The following is a 26060-nucleotide window of genomic DNA, read 5'->3' on the forward strand; positions in this document are numbered from 1 at the left end:
TTTTTTTTTTTAAGATTTACTTACTTATTATATGTAAGTACACTGTAGCTGTCTTCAGACACTCCAGAAGAGGGCGTCAGGTCAGATCTCATTACGGATGGTCGTGAGCCACCATGTGATTGCTGGGATTTGAACTCAGGACCTCTGGAAGAGCAGTCAGTGCTCTTAACCACCAAGCCATCTCTCCAACTCACATGTGAAGGTTTATAGAGCTGTGTTTGTTCTACAGGGGGCTTGTCTTAGTCAGGGTTTCTATTCCTGCACAAACATCATGACCATGAAGCAAGCTGGGGAGGAAAGGGTTTATTTGGCTTACTTCCACATTGCTGTTATCACAAGAGAAGTCAGGACTGGAACTCAAGCAGGTCAGGAAGCAGGAGCTGACACAGAGGCCATGGAGAGATGTTCCTTACTGGCTTGCTTCCCCTGGCTTGCTCAGCCTGCTCTCTTATAGAACCCAAGACTTCTAGCCCAGGGATGGCACCACCCACAAGGGGCCCTATCCCCTGATCACTAATTGAGAAAATGCCCCACAGCTGGATCTCATGAAAGCACTTCCCCAACTGAAGCTCCCTTCTCTGTGATAACTCCAGCCTGTGTCAAGTTGACACACAAAACCAGCCTGTACAGGGCTTGAGATTATTTGTATCAGTTTAAGAGTTCTATAAAAATCATTATCAGAAATTGTGAAACCATCCACTTGTCTATACAGCATTACTACATGAGCTTACATCTCCTTGTAGACCTGCAGGAAATTTGTCCAATTGGGTGGTCAGATGCCTAGGAACCGTCAGGCTATGTAATAGTTCCAGGAATGGCATGACAGCAGTAGGAAGCAAGGAGGAGGATGTCTCTGGTGCGCTCGCATCTCAGAGCTTGCCCATTGCAGCCTTGTTAAATGGTGAGCCATCTCCAGAAAACTCACTTGCTTGCCTTAGTTTTTTTCCAGATGGCTTCTGTCAAAAGGATTTGCTTCAGCTCACAGGTTATGATCCATGATTAAGGGAAGTCTGGGCAAGAATTGGAGAAGGATCTTGAAGGATGAACGCTGCTTGCTGGTTGGCTGGGCTTTCTTATACAGCTTGGAACTGACCACAGTGTGCCGGGCCCTCTTACATCCATTACCCACCAAGACAGTTTCCCCTAGACAGACGCACATGCCCATCTGATCTGGGTATCCCTGAGTTGAGATTCCCTTTTTGAAGTGACTCTGGGTTGTGTCAAATTGATGATGGAAGCTAAGTAGGACAGTAGAGGTGATTGGATATCCATTTGGTAAATGTCTTGGAATTGCACAGTATAAAATGGGCAAAATGCAGCTGGGCAGTGGTGGTGCACCAGATCTAGAGAATGATAGTGGATCAGAGAGATCTAAATAAGGCAATTCCACCACCCCACGACACTGTACTCAATGTCACTCTTTTGATACAAACAACTGTTATGTGATGGAGTCTTTATATCTTCATTAGACCTTCCTGGTGCATTTTTTAGTGTATTATTATTATTATTATTATTATTATTATTATTATTATTATTATACAGGTTTCTTTGTTTAGCCCTAGCTGTCCTGGAACTCACTTCATAGATCAGGCTGACCGCAAGCTCAAAGATCCACCTCTGCCTCCTGAGTGCTGGGAGTAAAAGTGTGTGCCCCCCCCCAACCTCCAGACCTTTTAAGTTTTTATCTTTTGATAGATATTATTTATTATTTTTTATTTTTAGGCACATGAGTATTTGCCTGCAAGAATGTATGTGCACTACATGTGTGTCTGGCAGCCACAGAGGCCAGACGTGGGTGTCAGATTCTGTGAAAGTGGGATTCCAAATGACTGTAAGCTGCCATGAAGGTGGCAGAAATGAAGTTCAGGTCCTCTGCAAGAGTAATACGTTCTTTTTTTTCATTTTTGTTTTGTTTTGTTTTGTTTTTGTTTTTCGAGACAGGGTTTCTCTGTGTATTCCTGGTTGTACTGGAACTCACTCTGTAGACCAGGCTGGCCTCGAACTCAGAAATCTGCCTGCCTCTGCCTCCCAAGTGCTGAGATTAAAGGCATATGCCACGCTGCCCAGCTAGGTTGTTCTGATTTAAGCCCTCTCACAGTCCTATGTAACAAGTGTATGAGAATTTTCTTTATATTTTGTGTGTTTTTGGAGGAAAATGGCAATGCACTGTTTATCTTTGGTGAACATCTGTCCTCAAAGCAAACATTGAATAACTATTTCTTGAGTGAATTCCTAATATCTATAGAAGACCATAATTAACAACTCTGCACTGGTTACTTTCTCATCGCTGTGATGAGATACCATGACTAAGAGAACTTACAGAAGGAGAGTTGCTTTTGGCCTCTGTCTCCGCAGAGATAAGAGTCTGTTCAGGCAGGGAGGAAAAGCTGCAAGAAGCAGGCCAGAGGCCAGCAGACTCCCTGAAACTGGAGTTACAGGTTTTATGAGCTGTGTGATGTAAGTGCTGAGAACCAGGTCAGGTCCTCTGCAAGAGCAGCAAGCGCCTTTCCACCTCATTTTGGGAATAGGGTCTTTCACTGAACCTGGAGCTTATCAGTTTTGCTAGACCGACTGGACAATGAGTTCCAGGCATCTGCTTGTCTCCGCCCCTCACTATTGGGATTGCAGATCAGTACCGTAGGGCCAGGCCTTTGAGTGAATGCTGGAGACCTAAACCCTCGTGCGAATCTGGCAGACACTTCAGCAACTGAGCCATCTTCCTAGCCCTTCCCTTGGGGTTCTTATTAGCATTGTATTAATTACACAAAGTAAAGAATATCTCCACCTATGTATGTGAGTAGAGCTTGATCATCTCAGTATCTCTTCTTTCGCCCTTCCCCACCCCACTTTGCTCTTCATCCCTAATAATTCTCATTTTCCTTCCAGCTTTAGATTCTGCATATGACAGAAAATATGTGATACTTGGTAAAAATGGCTTACTTCACCTAACCTGATGGTCTCCCGTCCCATCCATCTCCCTGCAAACACATAACTGCATTCTCCTTTAGAGCTGAATAAAATTCTGTTGTATACATATACAGAATTTAAACTTTATTATTTTATTTTATTTTATGTGTATTGTTATTTTCCCTGCAACTGGAGTTACCGACAGTTGTGAGCCGCCATGTTGGTGCTGGGAATTAAACACAGGTCCTCTGGAAGAGCAGACAGTGCTCTTAACTGCTGACCCCTCTCTCTAGTGGCAGAATTTTGGTTTGTTTTGTTTTTGAGATCAGGTTTCCCTGTGTAGCCCTGGTTGTCCTGGAACTTGCTCTGTAGACCAGGCTGACCTGGAACTCAGGGGTCCATTTGTCTTTGCCAACCAAGTTTTGGGATTAAAGGTGTGTGCTGCCATATACTTGGGATTAAAGGTGTGTGCTACCATATACTTGGGATTAAAGGTGTGTGCTGCCATGTACTTGGGATTAAAGGTGTGTGCTGCCATGCCGGGACATATACAGAATTTTTTTTGTCCATTAATCTACTGGTAGACACTTAGGCTGATTCTATAACTTATTGTGCATCAGTAAACATGTGAATTACAGGATGTCTATAGTAAACTGACTTTGACTCTTGGAAGTGTACACCAGAACGGGTATAGCTGGGTTGTATAGGAGTTCTAATTTTAATTTTGAGAGGAGTCTTTATTCTGATTTCTACAATGAATGAATTAATAATCTAGATTCCCATCAGCAGACTATCACTTCTCCCTAGTGTGACTGCTATTATAAATTGCTCCTGTGGCTTATGTTTTTATTCACAGTATTAGGCTAAGAAGGCTCTAAAGGTTAAAGGGAAAATGCACGCAGAGGTGGAAGTGTTGTTCCTTTGATTGTTGTCATTTTGATATACGGTCTCTTTTTTTTTTTTTTTTTTTTTTTTTTTTTTTTTTTTGGTTTTTCGAGACAGGGTTTCTCTGTATAGCCCTGGCTGTCCTGGAACTCACTCTGTAGACCAGGCTGGCCTCGAACTCAGAAATCCACCTGCCTCTGCCTCCCAAGTGCTGGGATTAAAGGCATGCGCCACCACCACCCGGCGATATATGGTCTCTTATGTAGGGCAGGTTGGTCTTGAGTTCAAGATCTTCAAGCCTTGGCTTCCGAAGTGTGCCTTTATGGCTCTGGAAAAGGCAAGGGCTATAAGTTAATCGCATTCCACAAAAAGTAACAAGAGTCTAGGTGGCTTGCTCCAGGATGCCCTTCGTATGCAAGGTCTTCTTGACTTAGTCCAACTATCTATCTTTGGTCTGTCAAAGGGATGAAGGGCGAGTGGCCTAGGCCCTGGGCTTGAGGTTGGACGAGGATCCCACCCAGGTACAGAGCTCTGAGTGTCTGGGAGCATCATTAACCGGGTTACAGGCACTCTGAGCAAGCGACAACAAAGCCTCGCCACTGTTTTCCTTAGTAAGGCAACCGACTTTACGAAAGGATTAAGTATCAAACTGGCGCTCTTTCATCAAAGTAATAGTTTCCCGAGAAATCTTCAAGAATATCGTAGATAATTAAGAAAAACGGTTAAGGAGCAGCCAAATTGCGGGAATTTTCGGAGCTACTGGAGGTACACTGACCCTCTGGGCTCGGTCCTCTTTCCAGCAATTTTAGATCCTTGGTAGACACTCACATCGGCAGTTTCCGGAATCGTTCGGCATAGCCTCGAGAACGTCGCCCTCTGGTGGCGGGGTCCGGGAAGGGACGGGGAGGTTGGCAGGGAGCGAGCGCGCGCAGACGCAGTTGAGCACCGGTGGCGGTTCAGACCGGACGTGGTTACACCTGAGATCACTTCCGGCGGGTGACGGTGCGGACGGGTCAGGAGCGTAGAGGCGGCGGCAAAATGGCGGCGCCTGAGGAGCAGGATCTAACTCAGGAGCAGACTGAGAAGCTGCTGCAGTTTCAGGTAGCAGCGAGTTCTCGGTGCAGCAGAGGCCGCCGCGGGATGGGGAGTGGGACCCTAGAGGAGCGCAGAACCATCCTGAGGTTGGGGTTGGGACCATTTTCAGACCCGCAGGCGGCCCCCTCCCCCCCAGACGCCAACTGCCCAGATTTCCCCGGCGCCCAACCTCTGTCGGTACTCAGCCTCCAGCCACCTCTGCCAGCCGGGCTGGACCACAGTGGGTCAGCTGCCTTAATCACCTTAGCGGCGCCGGTCCGCAGTCCTTGCCAGCCTGATTAACCGCCAGACCCTCTCCGCCCATCGACTGTTGATGTGCTAGAGATACTAAAATCCCCATCGCGGAGCTGGCGTCAGCTCGCAGGTCTGGACCGCCGACCACCATCCCGTGCTTTCGCAGGCATTTGCAGAGGGTCTCTTGGTTACTAGGTCCCGTGTTGGGGGTTGGAGTGGGGAAAGGAAGCGCCCACATACGGACCTGGCACCTGCCCTAGAAATGTGGGAGGACGCCCCAGGAGGAAACAATGCAACATTAAGTCTCATCGAAGGCTTTCTGGCTGGATTTGTTGTTACCTTCGGCTTTCTCCTGAACTGCTCACTATGCTTGAGGAGGGTGGCAACTTGGAGGACTCGGCCTATTAGTGGATGTTTCTGTATTTGTTTAAAACAAAGCAAAACAAAACAAAAAGGCATTTAACCAGATAGAGGGTCTGGTTGGAGGATGCCACCTGGGTGGTAACCATGGCATTCGCCGTATCCTTAGTTCTTAAAATGTATAACTTCAGAATGTCTATTCCCTTGAGGGTGTTTTGGAGGTAAACTGAGCTTGTAGATGTTACGGTATTAAAAAGACTTTGTAAACAGTGCAATGCGCCTAAACAGTTGCGGCTGTTAATAATCATCTTCCAGATAAACTGAAGTTAATAGAGCTCATTTCCTAGTAGGAAATGTGCTAAATACTGATTTTTTTTCCAGCAGTTTATATGAAAAGCCTTAGTGCCAGACACTGCTAGGTAGAATGCCAATCACTAAATATTTATGATGTTGTGCGAACTTGACTAAGTTAGCTTAGTTAGCATTTTAGCTTTTTGAATGCACAGCCCTATAGTGTTCATACTGTAACAGGCCCTGTCTTATAGATGAGTATGAATTGTAAGAAGTAGCATCAGTGGGTGTGGCCTGAGTTGGTATCTCAGGGGACTCAGGACATTGAGTTTGAGGCCAGCCTTTTCCAGATGAAAAGGGAACGGCTTGCTTAGGTTACACAGCTAGTAAATTGGTGGTGTCCATTTAAAGCGTAGCCTTCTCAGACCTTCTCTGGGCCTCTAGTGCCTCTGCTGAACAACTGTCGAGTGTGCTGAGATGTTTGTGTGTGCATGTGTTTTTTTTTTTTAAAGATTTATTTATTATTATAAATGAGTACACAGAAGAGGGTATCAGATTTCATTATGGGTGGTTGTGAGCCACCACGTGATTGCTGGGATTTGAACTCATGACCTTCTGGAGAGCAGTCAGTGCTCTTACCCGCTGAGCCATCTCACCAGCCCCCATGCATGTGTGTTTAATCAATGTGTTGGATGTGTCTAAGTGGTAAATTACTGTTATGGGCATAGTTGGGTTTTTTTTGGGGGGGGGTGGTTTTTTTGAGACAGGGTTTCTCTGTATAGCCCTGGCTGTCCTGGAACTCAGTCTGTAGACCAGGCTAGCCTTGAACTCAGAAATCCGCCTGCCTCTGCCTCCCAAGTGCTGGGATTAAAGGCGTGCTCCACCACTGCCTGGCCATAGTTGGCGTTTAAGTGGAATTTATAATAAGAGAAATTGGAGTTTATAATAGAGAAATTGATGACACCAGATTAGCCTTAAAGAATGAATAAACAGACAGACAGACAGCTTTTACTGCTGTGTAGAGCATTACTTTCAGGGTTTTATTTAACTTGGGCAGGCAACACTTTGTAGCCCTTAGTGGTAAGCCACAAGAGAAATGAGATGTAAGCGATCAACTGTGATGCATGTAGAAGTTCATGAATGCGACTCTATGGGAGTTTTTGTATGATAAAGTGCTTAAGGATCGGGGCTGGTGAGATGGCTCAGCGGGTAAAAGCACTGATTGCTCTTCCTTAGATCATGAGTTCAAATCCCAGTAACCATATGGTGGCTCACAACCACCTGTAATGAGATCTGATGCCCTCTTCTGGTGTGTCTGAAGACAGCTACAGTGTACTTATAATAAATAAATAAATAAATAAATAAATAAATAAATAATATTTTTTTAAAGTGCTTAAGGGCTGGGCGGTGGTGGCACACGCCTTTAATCCCAGCACTTGGGAGGCAGAGGCAGGTGGATTTCTGAGTTGAGGCCAGCCTGGTCTACAGAGTGAGTTCTAGGACAGCCAGGGCTACACAGAGAAACCCTGTCTTGAAAAAACAAAACAAAACAAAAAAAAAAGTGCTTAAGGATCTTGTTTTCCATGGACATCAGAAGAATGGCTAGCAGGTTAGTAACACTGTAGTAAGATAGTTAGCTTTGTGTCAAGATTTATGAAGTTGAATATATTGAGAAAATGCATTTTGGGTTTTTATGTTCTGTAAACAAGCCTGGGATCAGCGTCTCAGACTGCTGTTCAACATTGTTTGACATGTACAAATGTCAAGCATTATAACTTAAACTTCTTTAGGAGACTATAAAGAGTTAATTGCCATTCTCTTATACTGAAGAAAATAGATACGAGAGATCAGATAATTCACACAAATAATGCCTTACGTACATTTACAAATCCACGTTCCTGAGCATCTTTGTATTCTAATGTCAAAGCCAGGGTGAGTAACGTGAATAATGGGAGTGCCAGAGAGCTCTCTGGTGTGTGTGTCCGTCTGTCCCCATCCATCCTCCATCCATCTTTGTCTTTGCTATTGGAGTTTAGGGAAGAGAAAACTTGTTGATGTTGAAGCGGGAGGAAAGATGGCTCAGGAGTTACTCTCTGTTACCTACTCTGCCTTCAGTAAGACATTAGAGGATTTATGGCCATTATGCCTGATGCACACAGTTACCAAGTTATAAAGTACAGATGGTGGTCTGTCTGCTGTCTGTCTGGTGAGGAAACAGGCCTGCTCATTTGTTTGCTGAGGTACTGAAGCTATTAGTGGGATTCTAGTGGGTCTAGTCCTGGCCTGAACGGCTGAGCTCTTAGCCCAGTGCCTTGCAGCTTTGATGGAGGAGTAGGACTTTAGCAGATGGTGGGCACGAGAATATTCAAAGCTGAGAAAATGAGTTGCTCACATATGGAGATGGGAAAGAGAGTGTGGCTATGTCTGTCGTAAGAAATAGACTTGGGAGTGAGAAGGTAAACGAACAAGATTTCAGAGACCTGTCAGTACTGTGCTGACTTGTGTAGGCACGGACAATCAGGAGAGCTTTAACATGGAAGTAACAGCACTAGCTTTGGGGTTTGCTTCTCTGGCAGTCTGGGGTGAGTGCTTAGAATCTCTATGGGTGTCAGAATAAGGTGGCCCGGTTAGTGTGTGTCCACATTTTATGTATTACAGTTGAGTTAGATGTGGTGGTTCACACCTATAATCCCAAATGCCAGCACTCAATTGAGGCGTTCAGTTCAGAGGATTGCTATAGGTTCAAGGACAGTTTCAGGTTGAGGCCCTGTCTGAAAAAGCCTACATAAATGAATTAGTAAAAGTAAAGTGTCTCAGGAAATCTGAGTTTTCTTGTTTCTATATGTGACATATTTTGGGTTAAAATTCTCTAAGGCATGTTTATCATGTTTCTCAGACCATTTGATGTTTCTAAGCTTCTTTTGTATGTATGTGTAACTCACATGGCTCTGAGTAGAGTAATGTAGACATTATGTTTTGAGCTATTTCTACTGGAAAATAATAGGTATATAGGTTTAAAGAGCTAATGCAGGTGTGTGGAAGCTTAGTTTTATTGGAGTCAGTGTCCCCAAATTTCCAAATATGTTGATTTCTCCAATGCTTTGGTTCATTGTCTCTGGGCTGGTGGTTTAATACCATGCAGGAATGGCATTGTCAGAGAGAAAGGAGTAGATGTCCCATGCCCCATAGGAGGCACAGAAAATAGGACAGTTTCCCCTTTCTTTGTTTAATGACACATATGTCGAAGTCAAAGAAGCTTGTGAGAGAAAGTCTGATTCTTCTGACCTTGAGCTCAGGGCATCGGGCTCCTCAGGAAGTGCCTTCACCCACTGAGCCATCTTGTCACTCCTGTTTGTTCATGAGACAGGGTTTCCCTGGGGAGCCCATGTAGCCCAGCACCTCAGCTAGCACTCGGAGATGGCGGGGTGTACCGCCTGGTTGAAAAAGTTTATGTGGCAAGTAGGGCACGACTCCCATTCTCTTTATTTAAGCCTGGACTTTGGACTATAGAAGAAAATATATGTCATTTTGGGGGTTGGGGTTGTGAGTATGTGATAATTCTCATTCGTCCACTTAAAAATATCAGTGATCTGTTTGATTTCTGATTTCTCTCTTCACTTCATCCTGGCTAAGAAAGCTGCTAGTGAGTTTTATAGTGAGTTCTTACATCGAGGATGTGTATGTGTGTGTTATGGGAACAGTATAGTGTCTTTTTTTTTTTTTAAGTTATCCTTTAAAAAAACAAAAACAAAGAAAAATCCTATAGCTGGGCATTGGTGGCTCGTACCTTTAATTCCAGCAACTTGGGGGCAGAGGTAGGTGGATCTCTGAGTTCAAGTCCAGCCTGATCTATAGAGTGACTTTCAGGACAGCCAGGGCTACACAGAAAATGTCTCCAAAATAAAAAACAAAAACAAAGTGTGTTGTGTCTTCAGCAGTAGGATCTTACTATTTAGTTATGGTGGGCAACAAAGAGTAGTGTCAGTAGCCTGGGGTGTTATTTGGGGGCTGTCAGGGTCTCCTGACTAGTAAAGTGTAACCGTGCTGGCGAGCAGTTCTTTTGTTTTCTTCCCTCTTCCTTCCTTCCTTTCTTTTGTTCTTTCTCTCTCTTTTTTTTCTTTTTTCTTTTCAAGACAGGGTTTCTCTGTGTAGCTCTGGCTGTCCTGGAACTCACTCTGTAGACCAGGCTGGCCTCAAACTCAGAAATCCACCTGCCTCTGCCTCCCAACTGCTGGGATTAAAGACGTGCACCACCACTGCCTGGCTTCTTTCTCCCTTCCTTCCTTTCCTTTTTTCTTTCTTCTTTCCTTTTTTTTTTTTTTAAGATTTACTTTTTATTTTCTATGCATGGATGTTTTATCTGCATGTACCCTCTGGTACCCAGGGAAGGCAGGAGAGAGCAGCAGGTTTCCTGGGCCTGGAGCTGCACTGTAGGTGCTGGGAATCTAACCCAGGTCCTCTGAGCTCTCTCTCCAGTGCCTAAGATTTCCACTTAATAACTGATGTATCTTCCAGAGGAAACATTGCCCACTCATAGGATTCCTGTGTTCATACTGCCTTTTTTCCTTAAAATTTTAAAACATTTTTAATTATGTATATGTTTGCATGTTTGCATGGCTATATGAACATGTGTGCAGATAACCAGAGAGGGTGTTCGGTCCCCTGGAACTGGAGTTCCATGCAGTCATCTCCGTGTTTTCTTCATTTTGGAACAGGTGTCATGGTGTAATCCCTACCATTTTTTGAACTCAAAATTCTGCCTCCGACTGCAGTGAGCTGGGATTACAGGCACGCCCACCACACTTGACTTGTTGGTTGGTTTTGTTTGTTTGCTTGCTTTTGTTTTTGAGACAGGTCTTACTATGTAGTCCTCTCTGGCACCAAGCTTGCCTTGAGTTTATAGATATCAGTCTGCCTTTGACTCCCAAGCTTTACTTATTTTTACTTAAAAACAAAATAAAAAAACTACCAAGTAATCCATAGAATATCCTAGGCAATATGTCATTAAATAAAACAAGTAATTAAATACATTTACTCTCTCATCCCAGTTTCAGGGACTGTTGTGTCTTCCTGTACTTTTTTCTTCTGTGCGTTCAAACACATAATTTAGAAGCTTTCTTGCCTTAATCCTCACCTCATGGAGTGTAAGCGATAGTCTACATTTATTTTATTGTTTTGATTTTTCGAGACAGGGTTTCTCTGTGTAGCCCTGGCTGTCCTGGAACTCACTCTGTAGACCAGGCTGGCCTCGAACTCAGAAATCCTCCTGCCTCTGCCTCCCAAGTGCTGGGATTAAAGGCATGCGCCACCACCGCCCGGCACAAGTAGTTTTAACACACTCACTTAGTTCTCTCTTTAAATTTTACTATTACTATCCTTGCTTATGCCGAGGTGTATATGGACGCCTCAAGATAACTTTCCTCTCCATGGGTGTTCAGGGGTTGAGTGGCAGAAATGTCAGCCCACTGAGCTATCTCAAAAGCTTAAGGATTTTCGCTTTTACGAGTTTAATTGTATTTGGGCAAAGATGGTAGTGGAGGTAGAACCCAGGGCCTCATGCACGGTAGCAACTTCCTTTCACTGAACTACTGCCCACTCACTGAGTTGGACTATTGACCAGAATCACCTGTGTTTGCACTGGAATCGTTGTGTATTGATGCTTGTCATAAAAATTTAATTAAACGTTATGAATGAGTAAAGTACTTGAAAAACTGCTTTGTCTATATGAAATTAACTTCTTTGAAAAGACTGTACAGGGCCAAGTCACTTGGGAAAATTGGTATTGTGTTAGTTGTGTGCGAGATAGCTGACTCTGAGGCATGTGTCTGAGGTAAGGGTTATGTACTTGCTGTTTGGCAGATGTTTAAGGCTGCATTCTCCTTAGAAGAAATCCAGTATACTTTTGCTAGAAAAACCCAAGAAGGTCAGTGGGCTTGTTCCCGTTCCTCTGGGCCCGCTGCCTGGATGTCTGTGCTGTTAAGGTGATGCAATGCCCGGCTCCCGCTGTGTACTCTCAGTTAATCAACTTGGCCATAGTTCCCATTCTCATTGGGCAAGAGAGTGTCTTTCTCTTACAGGGACATGTGTGTACTTGAAAAATCAGCAGTGTGTGAGTGCCTGTGAAGACTGATTCTGGACTAAGGCTGCCCGGATGCGAGTTCTGCCCTCTCCAGTTACTAACTTTCCACTCTGGGCAAGTTATCCTTTCATTTGTCTCTGTGGCATGGTTTCTTTGTGTGCCAACCTCACTGTTGGTGCATTCTGTTCCCCCACCACAGAACACCCAAGGCTGGGCAGTTTATAGAGAACAAAGGTTTGTTTCTTACAGTCCAGGGAGCCAAGAAGTCCAAGTTTGAAAGGGATATACAAGACTGGCAGTGGTGTCTCATGCCTTTAATCCCAGCATACAGGAAGCAGTGAGTTCGAGGGTAGTCTGGTCTACAGGTTCCAGGACAGCCAAGGCTACACAGAGAAATTCTTTCTCCAAGCAAAGAAGAACAAACAGAGCCTGTATACTGTGTTGTTCTATGGCATACAATGAAAGGGTCAGAAAAAAATGAAAGAAAAGCACATACCTGTGATCCCAGTACATGGGAGACAAGGCAAAAAGACAGGGACAGCCTGGGCTACCTAGTCAGCTTTGAGGATACAGTAGAGACCCCAGGATGTTAGAGATGGCAGTACCATGGGACATGTGCCAAGGAAAGTTGCAGGAAGCATGGGGAAGCATGGGCTAGCCCAAGAGAGGCTTTGTGTGTGGCAGCTGTGGGGCTAGAGAGGGAGGTTTGCCAGGCCTCGGGAGCCCAGACTGAGAGACCCAGGTCCTCGACGTAGAGATTTGTTTGAATCTTGCATTTGGCTGGTGTCATTGGATATTGGATTTTTGTAACTTTTATTTTTACTTTTTTTTTATTATATTAGACACTCTAAGAGTTTGCCTAGTGTCTCACAATAGAATTTGGATACATGGTTTTTGAACAGTGCTAAAACTGTTAAGATTTAGAAGCTTGTTTTGTTTTTCCAGACAGGGTTTCTCTGTATAGCCCCAGCTGTTATAGAATTCACTTTGTAGACCAGGGTAGCCTTGAACCCACAAGAGATCTACCTGCCTCTGCCTTCCATGTACTGGGTTAAAGGCATAGACCACTATTCCTGGCTGATTTAGAGGACTTTTACACACGGTCTAAATTCATTTTGTAGTTTTAAAATTACTTTATGTGTATGGGTATTTTGCCTGCATTGTATGTCTGTGGACCTCCTGTGTACTGTGTGCTTGGAGGGCAGAAGGCGGCATTGGAGCTTCTGAAACGGAAGTTACATATGATTTTGAGGGCTGCTGTATGGGTGCTGGTCCTCTGCAAGAGCAGGCTCTCTAAGCACGCCAGTGTCCCTCTAAGTAGAGAGGTTTTCACTGCCGTCCGTCCCTCCAGCCCCTGCCTATATTTTGCATTGTGGGTGAACATGAAGCTTTGGGGACTGAGGTGGAATGTCACTTAAAATAATGTGTTTGGGTGTCAAATTGACAAGGAATGGACTTGGGAATGTTGTTCTTTATTATCACTTTGACTAGATTTGGAGTCACCTAGGAAACAAACCTTTAATGTGTGTCTAATCCCTTTCCAGGGGGATTTAACTAAGAAGGAAAGGAAAGGCTCATAGGATGGGTCCCAGGCTGAGGAGAGAGAAAAGATCAGCAGAGCACCAGAGGCTGTCTTCTCTTGCCTGTGGATGCCATGATGGGGTGTGTCTCCGAAAGCCTTGAGCCATGTATATACTCAACCACTCCTCCCTTGGTGTTTGGTCACAGCAAGAGGAAGGCAGTAACTAACGCAAAGATGTGCCTGATAGAAAGAATTAAACCCACTTTGAGGATAGAAAGTATTGGTGACTAAATATTAATATTTTGGAACTGGAGAGACAGCTCAGCCGTTAAGCACTGATGTCTTCCAGAGACCCCGGGTTTAATTTCCAGCACCCATGACCTCACAACCCTAGTCCCTGGGGATCTGAAACCCTCTTCCTGACCTTGTGGGCAGTGCATAGACATGGTGCACAGAGAGACGTGCATGCAGGACACCTGTATACTTCAAGGCTTAAAAAGTTTTTTCCAATTCATGGTTTGTTTTTTCACTTAAATATTTAAAACCTTATTTTGAAACATATAGAAGCAAAATTTTCCAAAAGGAAGAGGCTGAGAGGTGGGGAGGTAAGGTGGTTCTTGGATTGACTGTGAGCAGAAGAGTCACCTTAGAGGCTGGCCAGGGTCACAGTGCTGCTGCTTTTTATTGTAGTGAAATGCCTCAGATGTCAGGACACTAGAGTAGGACTCCGTCAAAGGTGAGTGTATTTGATTTTTTTTCCCTAAAATTTAACCATAGTGCTTTACATTGTAAGCAAGCTTGGGCTCATTTCACAAATACCTTTATATCTTCTTCATCACTGTTAACTACTGAGATGACATAAGCTCTGATCTAGGACGTTAGGCACTTCTTGTGGACATGCTGCCAGTGAGAAAGCTGAACCTAAGAAAGATGGCTCACAATTACCCATTTAGTGAATTGGAGTGAAAAAGTGGTTGTAGGTACTGAGGACTCCAGTGTCCCCTAACTCCTAACAAGAGGTCATCTGCTTACTCCACCTGTTTTTAATTGCTTGATAAAATATTGGTATGGGTCATTTGTGGGAAAATCTCATACATGCTACAAATACTCTGAGCTATGCCCCCAGTGTTCATGTAAGGGTTTTGTTTTGTTTTGTTTTGACACAGGGTTTCTCTGTATAGCCCTGGCTGTCCTGGAACTCACTCTGTAGACCAGGCTGGCCTCGAACTCAGAAATCCACCTGCTTCTGCCTCCCAAGTGCTGGGATTTTCATGTAGTATTTTTAAGTAGATTAAAATATTTGCCTATGAAACTTTTGGGTTCAGTGAAATACTAAATATTTAAGAAGCTACAATGTGAATAAATACGGCTATCTCTTGGTTGGCATAAGGCATTTAGTTTAACATGTAAAGGGCTAACCAGTGATTTCTATTCTGATTCTAAGTAAACCTTCATGGTGGGGGCAGTGTTAACAGTGATTTTGTTGTTTGTTTTTTGAGGCACAATCTTACTGTACAGCTATGGCTGGCCTTGGACTCAGATCCACCTGATTCTGCTGGAGCTGGAATTAAAGGTTTATTTCCATACCACCCAGCCAGATTACCATATTTTCAATAAACATTTACATTTTCTGAATTAAGAATTGGGAGCTTGTTTTTGAACATGAGTTTATCAAATAGTGGGAGTCTTTGCTTCATAAGAGAGCTTGGACATTAGAAGTTGTTCTAGCTTTTACTTTTAACTCTGTCTTCCTGTTATCAAGAACTATTGGTCAAGCAAGATAACCTTTGGCTACTTGGTTTCTCATTGTTGAAATAGAGGCAGGGGGAGGGAGGGAGGATGGGCTACGGGGTTTCCAAAGGGGAGACCTGGAAAGGGGGAAATACTTGAAATGTAAATAAAGAAAATGAGGGTTTTACACACGCAGTGCTGGTTACCTAGTGTAGGTGCTTAGGAGGAGGGGATTACTGCTATTCAATTTGGGATGTCAGAATTTAAAAGTACACAACAAAGGTTTTCTGTAGGAGCTTTAGTTATAGGTCAAAGCCTAGTTACAGGTCATCACTTTCTGAATGAACTTTAAATTCCATTTTCTCCTGAGTAAGCAAAGCTCTCTTGTTTGGTGGGAAGGAGAGAACAAAGGTTATCTGGTTTTTGCCAACTTTGACTCTGGGAATAACTTAAAATATAAGCCGCAGCCAGCCAATGGGAGCGCAGAGCACTTAGCTGTCTACTGAGTGTGTGTTAATATAAAGACACTTGAGATGCGGAAAGAGAAAGCCGGCTGAGTACACCTGCTTTCCCCATCCATATCCAAGTAATGTGTTAAAACGCCTGGTTAAATTGTTATACTCCCAGCCTGTTGTGGTTTCCTCTTTGAATTGTACTCTCCTAAGAGCTAGATCAGGAATCATAATAATCAGTATTTGTTTCCCAAGTGATTGGCACCCCTTCACTTCTGAAGAGATAGAGTTAGGACAGGGTTGGATAGAGAAAAACAACTCCCACATTCTCCCAGTATCCTTCTACGAAGTACTTGTGGTTGGTTGAAATCCAGGCAGACTTTGGGCCCCCACAATAAATACATAATCCATCTCTCTCTAACAGTTATACTGTTACAAATTACTGTATCCGAATGCAGCTCCTAAATCATTGGGAGAACAATTCATGGGAAGGGATTATGTCTGAGAGTAAGGGAGTGAGACACTCAGATGGGCTCGCCTGAGGGGGTGTGGCAGCACTTGCTGACATTTGGTTTATGGCAAGATACACTAGTGGGAGAAGGAGCCATAGTTGTGAAGTTAACCCTGATTCCAGTTGCAGCTGTTCCTACAGTGTTGTCTAAGTCATATCAGGTGTTGGGATCTGCGTATAAGCCAGGCTGCTGCTCTGAAGAGCAAAGCAGCTAAGAAGTTGCAGATTTTGCTTTTATCATTCACTGACTTTGTACTTTAATCAGTGTGTCTTTTTAACTCCTGGTGGGCATGATGGTAATATTTTTATCATAGAATTACTCAGCTTAGTGAAGATAGCCAGAATAGAAGTAAAACTAATAAAAACAATGCTAAGGGGCTGGAGAGATGGAAGAGCACTGGCTGCTCTTCCAGAGGTCCTGAGTTCAAATCCCAGCAACCACGTGGTGGCTCACGACCATCTGTAATGGGATTCAGTGCCCTCTTCTGGTGTGTCTGAAAACAGCTACAGTGTACTCGTACACATAAAATAAATCTTAAAAAAAAATAGAGAAAGAATTCTAAGAAACGAGGAAGAGGCTGGGACGCTAACTTAGTTGGTAAAGAACTTGAGTTCCATACCCAGAAAGAAGAACCAGCTGAGCATAGGGATACACTTCTGATCTCCACACTGTGGTGTCTAACTGGCCAGCCAGCCTAGCCTACGTGGCAGTAAGAGCCGTCTCAAAAAACAAAAGGTGAATGAATGCTCTTCAGGTTGTCTTGTGACCTGCTCCACAGTGCACGTGCACACATTCATGTGCACACATGCACACCTATGTATATGTGAGCAGAGAGAGAATGAGAATATGAAAGAGGTAAGAGTCATTCATTTTCTAGTTTAGTTGTTTAGTTTTTTGATTGGTGGTTAGTCTTTTGAGACAGAGTCACTGTAGACCAGGCTGGCCTTGGACTCAGAGATCTGCCTGCCTCTGCAGTACTGGGATCACAGGCGTGTGCCACCACCATGAGGCTGAGTCATTCATTTCCTAATACATGGTAAGGTGTTACACTGGCAGGCAGAGCTGGGGATGTACTGAGCGTGGGTGAGACCCTGGATTCAACCCCCAACACACTACAATCATTGCTTTAAAAAACAAAAACGATAGGCTGGGGTTGGAGAAATGGTTCAGTAGTTAAGGTACAGTGTGAGGGCTGCCTGATGCTGCTGCTCCATGACTCCCTGCCACAGCAGACGGCTCCCTCTAACGGGGAGCCAGAATAGCTGCACGATAGTAAACATGTTTCTGCTGAGATAATACAGGTGGCGTCAACGCCAAGGGATCTGTTCTAGAACTCCTCCACCCTTGCATTGGGAAGTACATGTTGGCATTAAATGGAAACAAGGTAGCTTTTGACTTGTACTGGAGCCAGCGTTAGCCAGCGTTAACTGGGATTGTTTTTATGAAGACTGTACTGCCTTTGGCACCAGCTATCAAGGTTTTATAATGTGCATATTCCTAAAGAGGGGGGGAAATCAAGTTCATCAAAGTCAGAAGTTCTCAGCCTTCCTAATGCTTGACCTTTTAGTACAGCTCCTCATGGTGACCCCAACCATAAGATTATTTCCCTTCTTACTTCATAACTGTAAATTTGCTACATTTACATTTGCTACAATGTAAATTATACATTTACAATATAAATGTCTTTTTTCGGATTGCTTTAGGCAGCCCCTGTGAATGGGTCATTCATTTGTACCACTACCACCCAGAAAATAAGTACTGATCCATTCATTCATTCACTCACTCACTCACTCACTCACTCACTCACTCAGACTGGGTCTCACTGTGCAGCCTTGGCTGTCCTGGAAACTGATATGTAGACGGGACTAGCCTTAAACTCCCAGAGACCCACCAGTCTCTACCTCCCCAGTGCTGGGATTAAAAGCACATCATCTTTATTTTTTGAGGTAAGTCTCAATGAACCTGAGCTCATATACTGCGCTACAGGTTACAGTAGGGATGTGGTGGCATATGCCTTTATCCCAGCACTCAGGAGGCAGAGGCAGGTAGATCTCTGAGTTTGAAGCCAGCTTGGTCTGCAGAGGGAGTTCCAGGTTAGGCAAGGCTACACAGAAAAACCTGTCTTGAAAAAAAGAAAAAATAAGGTGGAAGGGACTGGAGAGGTGGCTCAGAGGTTAAAAGAACTTCCTGCTCTCTAAGAGGACCCAGGTTAGATTCCCAGCACCCACACAATGACTCCTGTTTAGGGGACCCAACACCCTCTTCTGGACTTTGAGGGCACAGTTGCACATGTGTTGCACAAAATGCAGGCAACACACATACACACAATCATTACAAAAGGTTTGGAAAGGATATCTAGTCCAGATTAAATCCAGATTAAACATTGTACATAAGTAAAACCTAATTCTAGAGTTGGACATCTTGTCTGGATACAGAGCACACAATCAAGGCAAGGGCTGTGCTGACTTATCAGTCTAATCACTCTGTCCCTGGGGTTGTCAGTGAGGCTTTACAGTAGAGATGACTAACTTGTATGCTTATGTCTTGTATAATATGCAGACATAAGCATTTGTTGAGGGAAAGATCCATGTATGGGAGAGGGATGTGACTTTTGTACTGTGTTGAAGGACCTAGGATTGTGTGAGGAATTTTTAGGTATGTGGTGTGTATCTGAATAGATTGGCTATATATTGGACACTGAAGGGAAATAGTGAGAAAGGAACCTAGAAAGCCAGTTATGCTCATTATAGAGAGGTACTTTATAACACTCCATTTTGCATAGGTTCTGGGAGTTAATGTCAGCTCTTGTCAAGGCAGGCACTTTACTAAATGAGCTCTCACCAGCGTTTCATGCAGCCTCGATGACCCTTCTTCCTACACCTCCCAGTTGCTAATATATGCATGTGCTGCCATACCTGCTCTGTGTGGTGCAGGACATGGAACCCAAGGCTTTATGCACGCTCAACTAGACAAGCACCTTAGCAGCTGAGCTCCAGCCCTGGCCCTGAAGTAACACCATGCTTCACTTCCTTTCAGGATCTGACTGGCATAGAATCCATGGAGCAGTGTCGCCTTGCCTTGGAGCAGCATAACTGGAACATGGAGGTATGAGCACGCATTCCTACCACACCTAATGGCCTGCTGCCACAGGACGCGCGCACACACACACGCACACACACACACACGCACACACACACACACACACACGCGCGCGCACACACACACACACACGCACGCACTGGGGAGGTTGTCTGCTCTTGTTTATTGATTTCAGAATTATGGCTTCTTTGTGTTTCAAATACACAGGTAGAAGTATGGGAACTATGAAAGTAAAGAATTGCATTGAGATAGCTGCATTCCTTCTGTACCCTTAGCATCAAGTGCGCTGGCTGCCATGCTTCCTGTGGCAGTGCCCGGAGCTAGTGCCTGGAGCTAGTGCCTGGAGCTAGTGCCTGGAGCTAGTGCCCGGAGCTAGTGCCTGGAGCTAGTGCCCGGAGCTAGTGCCTGGAGCTAGTGCCCGGAGCTAGTACCTGGAGCTAGTGCCTGGAGCTAGCTGTAGAGTGGAACTCCCAGGAAAACACAATTCTCATTTTAGTTTTGTTAATTACTCCCAGCATAAAATTTATATATTTAGATTGGTTTTTGTTGTTGTTTTCAAGAGGTTGTGTGCGTGCGTGCATGCGTGTGTAGTGGTCCTAGAACTACCTCAGATACAGACACATACTTAAAACTTTCATTTTTTTCCTTTGGCGTAATAATTCAGTTTGTTTATCTTCCCCCCCCCTCCCCCCAAGATAAGGTTTCTCTGTGTAGCCGTGGCTGTCCTGGAACTCACTCTGTAGACCAGGCTGGCCTGGAACTCAGAAATCCACCTGCCTCTGCCTCCCAAGTGCTGGGTGTGCGCCACCGCTGCCCAGCAATATTAATCTTTTCATTTTAATTCATTTTGGTATCTGTTTGACTCTTTAATAATTTTCTGTTGACATTATAAATCTATATATTTTCAATGGAATGTTTTCAAACACAAACACATGTACTTGGGGAAGGATAAAATAGGCGTGGTGACACATCCCTGTGACCCAGCACTTGGGAGGCTAAGGCAGGGAGACAGGTGCTCAAGCTCGGCCTCTTCATAGCAAAGCCCTGTCTCAAAGAAAGGAAGGGGGCAGACAGACGAACAGATGGGCAGACGGACAGGAAGGAAGATAAGTAGAACAATCATATGCCTACCAATCAGCTTCTAACCCTGAAATGTTCTGTAACAGTTTCACATTTCTGCTCAGCTGGTGTGGCTAAAGAGGACAGGTTGTCTCTTGCTCCCATCCCCCCCTCCCCCCCAGGGTAACCGGTGTTGACAGGTATGTGTTTACCGAACACTGGATGTTTATATTTTGTGAGCTAGATATCTGTATCCATTGTTTTTAGTCCTCCTTATTTGGTGAGATTACTTTGCATAGCATAAATGTGGCTAGAAAGATTTATTTCCCAATGTCTTATCTTGCCTTTTCCCTATTATAGAAACAAAATATGCCTGTATAACTTTAAACACAGGAAAGTTCTTATACTTTCTAGAGATAAGCACAGTTGTTTTAGTATGTGTCCTTCCAGACTTTCTTCTCTAAGTAACTGTTTCACCGTCTACCACATGGTTCCTGGGGTTGACAGCAAGCTCTTTATGTACTGGCTTACTTAGGGTTTCTATTGCTGTAATAAATGCTAAGACGGTGACCACCTGCCCAGAGGTGGCATCACCCACAGGGAGCTATGCCCTCCCATGTCAATCACGAATCAAGAAAATACACCACACACTTCTCTTCCAGTCTCATGTGGACATTTTGTCAGTTGAGGTTCCCTCCTCCCAGATGACCCTAGCTTGAATCAAGTTGATAAAAATCTAGTTAGGACACCCACTGAGCGAGCATGCCAGCCCTGAAAGGTTATTCTTTTCCCGCTGAATATGATTTGACTACCTGGAATTAGTCAAACCATAAAGGTTAAGTCTAGTTACTAGTTTTAGAAGGCACCCAGCCCTCCCAGAGACCCTTCTGACACCAGCAGAAGTTCAAAGGAAGTACATCACTTGCCTCAGGCTCAATGTTCACTAGCAACACACTGAAAACAGTTAGACTTTGATAGGATGCTTCTGTAGGTTAAAACCAGCTAAGAGCCTTGACAGGGTATCCAAGGCTCCCAAGTGTTTGCACAGCCATCTTCTGCCAGGTCCTGGGGCACAGACACAGCTGAGCTTGGGGCTTTGGGTTTTGTTGGTTTTGTTGGTTTGTTTGTTTGTTGTTGGTCTTCATCATGTAGGCATAGTTGATTCAATTGGCTGCCTATATGGTTGAACTCAGTCTCTACCATAAACTACATCCCCCAACACTACAAGTGGATCTTGGAGAAGAGAAAGCCAAGTATCTCTTTGGGCATGGCCAATTTTGTCACAAAACTGGGACAGCAATTAGAATTTAGAGAGACAGTGAAGGTGTTTTGTTTTGGTTTGGTTTGGTTTTTTGTTTTGTTTTGTTTTGTTTTGTTTTTTCGAGACAGGGTTTCTCTGTATAGCCCCGGCTGTCCTAGAACTCACTCTGTAGACCAGGCTGGCCTCAAACTCAGAAATCCACCTGCCTCTGCCTCCCAAGTGCTGGGATTAAAGGTATGTGCCACCACCTCCTGGCAAGGTGTTGCTTTTTAAAACATGAATATTCAGCCCAGCACTTGGGAGGCAGAGGCAGGTCAATTTCTGAGTTCAAGGCCAGCCAGGTCTACCGAGTGAGTTCCAGGACAGCCAGGGCTACACAGAGAAACCCTGTCTCAAAAAACAAACAAACAAAAACATGAATATTCAGATGTTTTTCCTAGTGATTGTGTTTTGTTATGTTTTTGAGACAGTCTCACGCCAAAGCTAGACTCCCTGCATAGCTCAAGATGACCACAAAGTTTTGATCCTTCTGCCTCCACATTGTGAGTTCTGGGATTAAAGCAACTGAGCTACATTCCAGCCCTGAATATTCAGATTTTCAGATTAAATTGGGTCTCCCTCACATTCCTCCTAAATTGGCTCTCCCTCACATTCCTTCCACTTTGAAGAGTTTATTCTCACTTTTTCTTAACAAATCTGTATCTTTATTTTAAAAAAAGAAAAAAAAATGGGGGGGGGCTGAAGAGATGGCTCAGCAGTTAAGAGCACTGACTGTTCTTCCGAAGGTCCTGAGTTCAAATCCCAGCAACCACATGGTGGCTCACAACCACCCCTGATGAGATCTGACACCCTCTTCTGGTGTGTCTGAAGATAGCTACAGTGTACTTACATATAATATAAAAATAAATCTTTAAAAAAATTTTTTTTTTCAGATTAATTCTAAGCACTAAATTTCCTTCATTTTTGTACATAAAGAATCTAAGGCTTGTAAGTTAGGCTATTTCTGGGCTGCGGAGGTGTATTTAGACTACATTCTTTTGCCAAAACTGTCTATCTGATACCAAAAATCAACATTGCATGTACTGTTCGTACTGTGTTCTGTGCACTGCTCTTCCTGGGATTGTATGGTAAAGCACATTATGTTTTAGCTATTCTGAATAACATGTACTAATATTGGCAGTGTGCTTCCTGTGAAATGTGGTTTCACGACAAGTTGCCCATTCTCTTGTGCTGTGTGAGACTTCTATTGTCCCACAGTATAGCAGGACAAAGGTCCCTGGGCCTGGGCTCTTCATGTACATGCAGTGCAATGCTCATCTTGTTTTGAGGTGTGGTGCAGTCGTTTCCTCCTGGGTTTATCTGAGCATCGCTGATGTTTTCTCCCCCACAGGCCGCTGTCCAGGACAGACTGAATGAGCAAGAGGGCGTACCAAGTGTTTTCAATCCACCTCCATCTCGGCCCCTACAGGTTAATACAGCTGACCACAGGATCTACAGCTATGTTGTCTCGAGACCACAGCCAAGGGCAAGTTTTATAGCTGGAATACCCTCTTTTTAATGATTTCACCCATTTGGTTTTACTATCTGTGTATGATGGAGCAACAGAAATGTTCACAGTATTTCCATGTTAGCTGGGGGCCCTTGGAAGATGTAATGGGTTCGTCCATTTCCCTTGGTTTTTTAATGAATTGTTATAGGAACTGTTTTCCTGTTCTTTACTGAGGAAGTGTTCTCTGCGCCTCATTTTGAGCAGCTTGAAATGTCTAGTGCAGGCTGCACAGAGTCTCTTCTGAGCATGTCTGTGACCCCTGTGTTCATGAGCCCTGGGAGCCAGAAGAGGGCACTGCATCCCTGGGCAGTGGACACAGGCTGCTGGGAGCCACCATGAGAGTGCTGGGAGTCCTTCTGTAACCTTTGTAAGAGCAGTAAGTGCTCCTGACTGCCGAGCACTTTCCAGCCTCCCTCCCCCTTTTGTGTCTGTTTTGTTTTCTTTGGAGACATGATCTTACTCTGTAGCCCAGGCTGAACTGGAGCTCACTGTGTAGGACAGGCTGCCTCAAACCTTGGACATTCCTCCTGTCTCAGCCTTTGCAGGGTTGTTGCGTGAACTACGTACCATTGCTGGCAACCTCCCACCATTAAATTGGATAAGTTCTTTGTGACCTAAGTTCCCTTGACTTTAGCTACATTTAAGGAAGTGTTTAGAATCTGTGGGAGTTCTGTGCCACTGTTTTGAAATTGGTGCTGAGGGGCTGGTAGTAAAGATGTGGTTCACTTCCATTTCTAAGGCGATCCAGAGTGCACTGGTTAACTGTGGCTCTGGTGTATAGAGGCTAAGAGCTCACTTGCTCCTCCGTGTCTCCTCCCTCACCCTTCCCATTCACTGTCTTTCCTCTTCCCTCCTCTTCTCCTCCCTCACTGCCCCCCTTCCTTCAGAACCATCTTCCATTGCATTTTATTTATTGTGTGTGCATCGAGGTCAGAGGACAACTTGAAAAGTCAGTTCTCTCCTTCTACCATGTGGGTCACAGGGGTCAAATTCAAGTTAGCAGGCTTGGCAGCAAAATGCCTCTACCTGTTGATCCACTTTGCGAGCCCCACTTTGTTTCTTTTTTTCTTCTTCTTCTTTTTCTTTTTTCTTTTTTTTAAAAATTTGTTTATTTTATATATGTCAGTACACTGTCACTGTCTTCAGCCACACCAGAAGAGGGCATTCAATCTCATATACAGATGGTTGTGAGCCACCGTGTGGTTGCTAGGAATTGAACTCAGGACCTTTGGAAGAGCAGTCAGTGCTCTTAACCGCCGAGCCATCTCTCCAGCTCTCCCACTTTGTTACTTTTTTGTTTTTCTTTTTTTGGTTTTTTGAGACAAGGTTTCTCTGTGTAGCCCTGGCTGTCCTGGAACTCACTCTGTAGACCAGGCTGGCCTCGAACTCAGAAATCCACCTGCCTCTGCCTCCCAAGTGACTTTGTTCCTTTTTGAGGCAGGATTTCACTGCGTAGCCTAGGCTGTCATCAAACTCTGGATCTTTTCATCTTAGCTTTCCTGTTTACAATCTGATTATGAACTCCAAAGAACTTAATGGAGCTTTTCTTTATTATCTTTCAGTGATGACACTCACCTCTTACACATGCATTTAAAAAAATTTTTTTTTTTAAATTAAGCACTTTATTCAGTCCTAGAGCAATTACAATGACTCCATTATCGTATTTTTTCATGTGTATATGGAGTACTTAATGTTTCAAAATTTTCTTTAGAGCAGCCGTAGTAGTGTGTGCTTGTAGTCTTAGCTATTGGGAGGCTGGGATGGGAGAATCTATAGTTCAAGGATTGCCTGGGCTCTGTCATGAGACACTGTCTCCTCGAGAAAAAAGACCAGCTACAGAGATAGCCCAGCAGTCAAGAGCACTCACTGGTTCCTCTTTCAGAGGACCTGGGTTCGATTCCCAGCTCGTGTGGCAGCTCACAACTGTCTGTAGCTCCAGTCTCAGGGGATCCAGTGCCCTCTTTCAGCCTCCACAAGCCCCAGGCACACACATAGTACACAGACATCATGCTGATAACACACCCATACACATAAAATTAAATTAAAAACAAACAAAAAAGAGTGCTGAGGCAAGAGGATCACAAGTTTGAGGCCAGCCTGGGCAACATAGTGCAGCTGGCACCCAGATAAATGTGAGACTTGATTACACACTAGTTTCTATAGAGGATACACTTGGCAAGGTCTTCAGTAGATTCCCTGAGTCCCCAGTACTACTAAGCCTTATTATTTAGTGCTTTTAATGTTTCCCTAAAGCATCTGCTGTCACTTTTGCTATTTAAGATGCCACAGCAAAGCTAGCACAGACTTCTCTTCCTTCACAATTAGGACCAAAAGATTGTTGTTACCTGTCCTTGCCCTTCTTGACGGGATCACTTCGTGGCTTCCCTTTGTCACGTTGTAGGGCTGACACTTCGGACTGTTTTATTGTTTTGACATAGCTCTCACTATGTAGCCTTACCTACTCTTGGACTTGTTGTGTAGGCTGCCTCCAACTCACAGAGATCCACCTACCTCTGCCTCTCCACTGCAGGCATTTCAAGTGTGCACCATCATGCCTGGCAGGGTCCATTTTTTTAAGTAAAATAAGGATTACTTGAACACAAGCAATCCCCTGAGATATCTGCTAACCAGGATGGCTACTAAGCGATGGGTAGGCAACTGGCCCGTGTAGAAGACTGGATGAATGAAGAGTCATCCTGAGTGGGACTGAACAGCATGGCACACTATCACACTACTCAATTTGCAGTTTAAAATTTCGGAATTAGCTGGGCAGTGGTGGCGCATGCCTTTAATTCCCAGCACCTGGGAGGCAGAGGCAGGCGGATTTCTGAGTTCAAGGCCAGCCTGGTCTACAGAGTGAGTTCCAAGACAGCCAGGGCTACACAGAGAAACCCTGTCTTGAAAAACCAAACCAAACCAAACCAAACCAAAAACCTTAGGAATTGTTTAGTGTTTGAATATTCCATTTAATATTTTCAGACCCCAGTTGACTGAGGGTAACGGAAACAAAGCTATAAGTAATGG

General features: G+C 44.3%; 1 protein-coding gene across 4 annotated transcripts in view; it reads left to right on the top strand.

Annotated features, from left to right (window-relative positions):
* Window positions 1–4763: 4763 nt before the first annotated feature.
* Faf2 (Fas associated factor family member 2) overlaps window positions 4764–26060 on the top strand; it is a 40546-nt gene continuing 19249 nt past the window's right edge. For 2 of the 4 annotated variants that reach the window (XM_031358271.1, XM_031358274.1), the window contains exons 1-3: window positions 4764–4893; window positions 19105–19173; window positions 22878–23012. In XM_031358271.1, coding sequence (XP_031214131.1) covers window positions 4831–4893; window positions 19105–19173; window positions 22878–23012 — 267 coding nt within the window. In that variant the 5' untranslated portion in view covers window positions 4764–4830. The remainder of the gene's footprint in view (window positions 4894–19104; window positions 19174–22877; window positions 23013–26060) is intronic. The other 2 variants (XM_031358272.1, XM_031358273.1) reach the window with 2 other exon arrangements.

Source organism: Mastomys coucha, unplaced genomic scaffold (genome assembly GCF_008632895.1).
Source record: "Mastomys coucha isolate ucsf_1 unplaced genomic scaffold, UCSF_Mcou_1 pScaffold7, whole genome shotgun sequence".
Lineage (NCBI taxonomy): Eukaryota > Metazoa > Chordata > Mammalia > Rodentia > Muridae > Mastomys > Mastomys coucha.